This window comes from Quercus suber, unplaced genomic scaffold (genome assembly GCF_002906115.3).
Source record: "Quercus suber isolate HL8 unplaced genomic scaffold, Cork oak 2.0 scaffold_266, whole genome shotgun sequence".
Taxonomy (NCBI): domain Eukaryota; kingdom Viridiplantae; phylum Streptophyta; class Magnoliopsida; order Fagales; family Fagaceae; genus Quercus; species Quercus suber.
This window is the reverse complement of record NW_027069722.1, coordinates 277,957-283,965: the sequence shown is the minus strand read 5'-3', so window position 1 is coordinate 283,965 and position 6,009 is coordinate 277,957. Positions and strand designations below refer to the sequence as shown.

General features: G+C 31.9%; 1 protein-coding gene across 32 annotated transcripts in view; it reads left to right on the top strand.

The window, feature by feature from the left end:
• Positions 1-220: 220 nt before the first annotated feature.
• Positions 221-6,009, top strand: part of LOC112004418 (uncharacterized) — a 44,529-nt gene continuing 38,740 nt past the window's right edge. For 4 of the 32 annotated variants that reach the window (XM_065781431.1, XM_065781423.1, XM_065781429.1 and 1 more), the window contains exons 1-3: positions 386-835; positions 927-1,011; positions 1,112-1,200. In XM_065781431.1, coding sequence (XP_065637503.1) covers positions 945-1,011; positions 1,112-1,200 — 156 coding nt within the window. In that variant the 5' untranslated portion in view covers positions 386-835; positions 927-944. Of the gene's footprint in view, positions 361-385; positions 836-926; positions 1,012-1,111; positions 1,234-1,867; positions 2,191-2,568; positions 2,726-3,187; positions 3,306-3,458; positions 3,619-4,236; positions 4,644-6,009 lie in introns of those variants that run through there. The other 28 variants (XR_010632125.1, XR_010632123.1, XR_010632119.1 and 25 more) reach the window with 24 other exon arrangements.

Below are 6,009 nucleotides of genomic sequence, written 5' to 3'. Positions count from 1 at the left end.
AAAATAGGGGATTTTTATTTTTTATTTTTAAGTATTAGTTATATTTGGTCCAAGTTTTAATTCCTACCTCACATGCAAAGCTTGATGAAGTTCCACTTGGCCCGACCCATTGAGGCCAAGGGCCAAGTAAAAATGGGGCGGGCCGGCCCAGCTCGACCCATTGCTGAAGAAAGAACTCAAAATGCAAGTCTGCTTATTAACAAACGGAACACAAAAAACCCCAATATGTAGGCTTATGTAAAGAGAACGTCTTCTTCAAGTGGAGATTTTTGGATGGCGACGGTGAAAGATGATTTGTCTGTGTGCGCAAAGTTCACTCTTGGCTTGTGATTCAGTGATGCAACTCTAATCCATTCATGGGTAACTTCTTCAAACTCTTCTTCTTCTGCTTCATTTTTTTTTTTTTTTTTAATTAGAACTAAATATCAATTAATTATCCTACTTATCTGTCAAAAATTCTCTAAAAACAAAGAAATACAATTGGTAGCTGAATTCTTTTGATTTATAAGATTTTGGCCAAAATCTCAAAGACACTGACACCAACAGTTCAATCCTATGTAAAAGACTGTGGATTATCGAATTGAGGAGATTGATGAAAAAAAAAGGCTGTGTGGATTTCTTGTCTTAGTGATTGAAGAAATTTGTGTGATGGAAGAGAGGGAAGACTGTAATGTTAGCACCAGGAGTGGAGGGGAATGAGGTGAGAAATGCTTGCTTTTCTTTCTATCATTGTTAGTCACCAATATGTGCAAGGAAAGAAGAAGAAGAAGAAGAAGGAAATGAAGCCATTTTACTTTTGTTTGCTCTTGGCAGTTCAATTCTGATTCACCTATAGGTAGATTTATATTCCTCTTTTTCTCTTCCTCAGATGCCATGGCGTTTACCTTTTAATCCATGTTCAATAACTTTTATTTTCAACACTTCAGGGTCTAGGAATGTTTTGAATGCTTGAATCCTTTTTTCATTCAGCAAGGTTAAGAAGAAATAGGGAAGACCCATGGCTCAAACCACGTAATCCTTTTTTTAATTCATCTAATCTTATTGTTATAGAGTTATGTACTTGCTTTGTATCAAGTTCTCATTTCTATATTTTGTGCGTTTTCTGACTCAGAGGCAGAAGAGTTTTATGGCATGAAAGAGTGCGAAGTGGGGGAAGCAATCACCACGAGATATGAAGATATTACAAATACATTGGATCAAGTAACGATCACAGAACACCATTTTTTATTATTGGTTTGTTTTGACTTCTTTTATTTTTTATTTCACAGTGTGGTTTATTTCCTTTAAGATGTAGGAAACCGTATCAACAGTATGTCTGATTTTTTTAGGCCTATGGCTAAAAACTAAAATGAAGATATTGCATAAACCGAGAATCTGCTTAGTTACATCAATGCAATGTATCTGACTTGAATATTATTAGTTGCTTAGCATTTGTCTAATTAGCCTTCAAAAGCACTTTAGTTTACCTTGATATCTTCCTAACAATTGAAAAGGAAGTTCCTTAAAGGAGGGCTGTAATCTCATATTGATTATTTTCTAAGTAATTAATTATGGCTTAAAGCATTTTATATTTTCTAAATAAAGAATAAAATTTAGTGAAAATAGAAATTGGCTTTCATTTTTTGCTATTACAGAATCTATAGAGGAAAATTGGGTAATGCGAAACAATCCATAGCCAATGAACACTGTTAGATTTTTCTTTCTTTTTTTATTAATTTTTTTTTTTTTTTTTTTAATGGAGGTAGTGATCCTAGAAGTTGTACTAGTGTATATTTAGTGCTACAAAACAATCTTACCTGCAAATCTTTTCAAAATGGTTTTATGGTATCCGTTTGTACTCTCATTCCTTTAACCGGTTATATTGCAGGTTGAACTCAAACCGCAGTCCATATAGGTAAGCACAGCTTGCTTAAGAGGGAATGGTTATGCAAATGACTGAAATTTTATTTTGTCACCATAATTGGGAGAACAGGAGGTTTTAGTAGCACCTTTTAAACTGTCTACAGCATTCAGGATTGAGGAATCTACTAAAAAGATCTTCGCTGCCATTAGTAACTTTAAGATTCAACTTTTAAATGCTGCCACGACCTTTGCTCCAGTATATCTGTTTGATAATTTTTCATTTGAATCTCATCAGTTTTACTTAATGGGAGTAGACATAGCTCAAGAGCGGCTTTTGTGGATTATGAGGTAATGTAAATTGATTTACATTTTTTTTATTTTTTTTTATTTTATGGAGCTAAAATTGGAGTTTTTTAAGTTCCCTGATTTTGAAAGGACTGGACCATGTGATATTAAGAAGTTACTACAAAATTATAATCTATACATATGAAACTTGTGTTAAAGAGTACTCTTCTCAGTAGGAAATTTGGAGTACTGTCAAAAGATTTTGCAGCTAAATCTCCTAAAATTATTGACAATGTCATATCTAGCTCATCTCCTAGTGTAATCTATGATTGTATCTCTAAACAATCTTCTTCTGTTTGTCATTCATGAATTCATAGACAAAGTCCTCTAGTTGTTACAAATAGCACTAGACCAACAGATTAACGTATACCATATGGGCAGATTATTTACAACGGATGAGGAAGATAAGATCAATCTCAAGGAGGAAACCCCATCAAGAACATCAAGGATTCAGTGAGGAAGGAAATGAGAACGAGCTTGACACCACCACTCACAAAGGAAAGTGAGGAAGATAATGTCTCGCAAAATATATTATATGGTATATTTTTCCTTGAACTTCCATTTGTTTGTTTGATTATCAAATCCACACTTATTGCTGCTTCTCATTTGAATAAAGTCTTTGGTAGCTCTGTTTTGTTGTAGGAATTAGGATTATATTTTCTGGGTTATTTTTATGCTAATCGTCTTGCATATGAGTTAAATAAGTTGCAAGGCATAGTAGTAAAGTTTACTGTAGGAATTACCATTCTGCTGCTGGATATAGTCTGTCCCCTATTAGTCACCTTTTTTTTACTAGTCTTTTGATTGCTCGTGTGTAATGCATGGTGCTCATCCCTTGTATAATGCATAAACATTGAAATTCCTCGTAACATGTTATAGCTCTTTGAATTTAAGGTTAGGCTACTATATATTCACTTTAGATCATTATCATTGATGTCCATTGTGATTAAAAGTATTATTATTCTAATCACTTCTAATGATGCCTGTTAACCTGAATAAGCCTTGAATCCCAGCCACTTGAAAACATTCCATGCTTCACAATAGACCTCTAAGGACAGAGAAAGGATATTCGGTGAGCACTTGGGGATGCAAGCATGGATTTTGAACTGCCAAGGAAAGTAAGTTTTTCCCCAATGACCAAATTTTCTCAAATTGGTTCTTCATTATTCCTCTGCTGGCTTTTTAGGTTCTCTATCTGGCATGCTACTATCTAGTTTCATATATCTTTCTCTACATTAATCTGTTGGGTATGGTTGTCACTAATGATTCAGATCACAGATGAAGCTCATTTTCTTAGTAGCCAGAGAGTGTTTGAAGTTACAAGCATGGAGAATGGTTTATAGTGATGAAGAGTTGAGATTGACCTCAAATTTCATCTATTGTGCCTCTAATGTCCTTTATATTCTCATCATCATCATGTTTAAATTGCAGGTCTGCGTTTTTATTTTATTTTCTTTCTTTCTTTCTTTATTTTTTTCCTCATAATTAAGGTACTTTTCTGTTAGCTTTTTTAAAGTTATCTAAAAGGTACAATATATATATATATATATATATTCTCCTATCTTCTTTTTGTGTGTAATCAACACTATGATTTTTTACATTATTCCAATAAAATTGCTCGACATCATTCCACCATGTGATTATATAAGTTTTAAATATAGTCAATGAATTGCTAATTTATGTCGATCTTGCACAATTTGGAATTTTGGTAAATATTGTTATCTTTCCTTTGGCCTCAATTCAATAGAATGCTACATTGCATTAATGGTCTTACATCCAGTGCACAGAAAATTTACTATGATATTCTGTATGGTGTACTCCTTTCTGAGAATTTGTGGACGAGGAATAAAAAAACCAGATTGATCTTGGGATGGGTTTGAGCTTAAAACTTTAATTGTTTGTTGATTAATGATTATTTTCAATTGATAGAATCATTTTGATGTCAAAATAAAAAATTTCCCTTGTATTTGCGGTAATAAATTTTGTTGAAATTTTTTATTTCCCACACTTTGATCCTGAAGCAACAACTTGTTTGTAAAACTTGTGCAGTCTAAACCTATTGGAGAAGTGTAGTTTATACTGGTCAAAGCTGTTAAGCAACGATGCAGAATGGCAAGTCTCTATACGGCAGAGCGACAGAGCTCCCTTTCTCTTCTCACTGAAGCTCTGTCCTTGTTTACAAAGCTCTATACTCAATTCATACACACAAATGCTTCAAGCTCTAATCAACAGTGTAAATGTAACATGTCATGGATGTCAAGATGAAAAAATGTTGAGCAGTGACATATGAATAGGAAACCTGGCTACTGGCTTTATGCATAACTGTAAATTTTTCTTTTCCTATCTTTTTGTTGTTTGAATATGAATGACTGGTTATAAGGTTTGTCATTATAGGACGTGATTTCAAATGTACTTAAATTGCTTGTGTTAAGAAGTAGAATTTATTTGTATACTCAGATACTTCTTTTAAATTTCAATTTTTTGAACAATACTAAGAATATATAATTATATATATATATATATATGTATTATGTGTATTTCTGGGGAGAAGCCCAAGCAGTGGGATTCTGTTCTTGCTGTGGTTGACAGTGATTCCAAGATGTCTTACCTACAGATCCGTTTCCGGATTTAGTCCCTTGGAGCTTTAATGATATTTCATAGGGTCCCATCACGAAGGACATAGAAAAAGAAATAGAAAAACTATAGTCCAAAATCAATAAAGTTTATGACCGTGTAGTATGTGGGGAAATTTCATTTTACTCGTCGGTGGTTAGAGAGAAGAAATCAGTGTTAACTGTGATCTGATCAAGACTGGTGTGGTCTTCATAGGCCAGAGTTGGCCTCAAGTTTTTTAGATAGTGACAGTGTGGTCTTCATCTGAATGTAGGACTAACCTTTAAAAAATTTGAGTGCTACTTGAAGTATATATCTAAGACTTCAAAATGAATATAAATTTGACCCATTTGTATTTAGAATGAGTGAGAGATAACCATTTAGAAAATATTCATTCTTGTATGCTTGTGTTAACTTATTACCATGGTGTACATGGTTAGAAACATTGTTCTTTGCGCTATATTGTTAATTTAGAATGTTAAGTATGTTTTGGGTGTTGGAAAATGTAATGCGCTATATTGTTAATTTAGAACGTTAAGTATGTTTTGGGTGTTGGAAAATGTAATTTTGAAATGTGGAGTTTCAAGTTTGTCTATGTATTGTTTCTCTTAAAAAAAAAAAAAAAGTTTGTCTATGTATTAGTAATTTGTAACATAGCAGTTCTTACATTTTATAATTAACTAGCATGTAATTCTATGCAAACGCATAAATGTATTTAAAATTAAACAAAATTTTTATTATAAAATATATAAATAATTAGTCAAATTAATTTTTTTTAAAGCATGTAACACATGCATTCATGCATACATGTAGATACATTTAAAAATAAACACAATTTTTATCATAAAATATGGGTAAATATTAGTCAAATTATTTTCTTAAAGTAAACATAATTAGTCACATATTAAAATTCTTACCTAAATTTAATACTACTTATGATCATTTTTTTTTTCCCAATTGTTAATAAAATAAAATATGTGGTGATTTTTGTTATGTGGTAATTTTTATTTTTTTTTATTTTTTGAGAAACATGTGGTGATTTTTATTGAATATATGTGATTATTTTTATTTTATAGTTCATTAATATTAGATTTTTAGTATTTTGCACTCATTAACTCGCTTAATACAAAGATTAAAAAACTTAAGTAGACACATTGCACAGGCTTAAGTGGATAATTATGGTGTAACTCACACATAAATTTAGACACA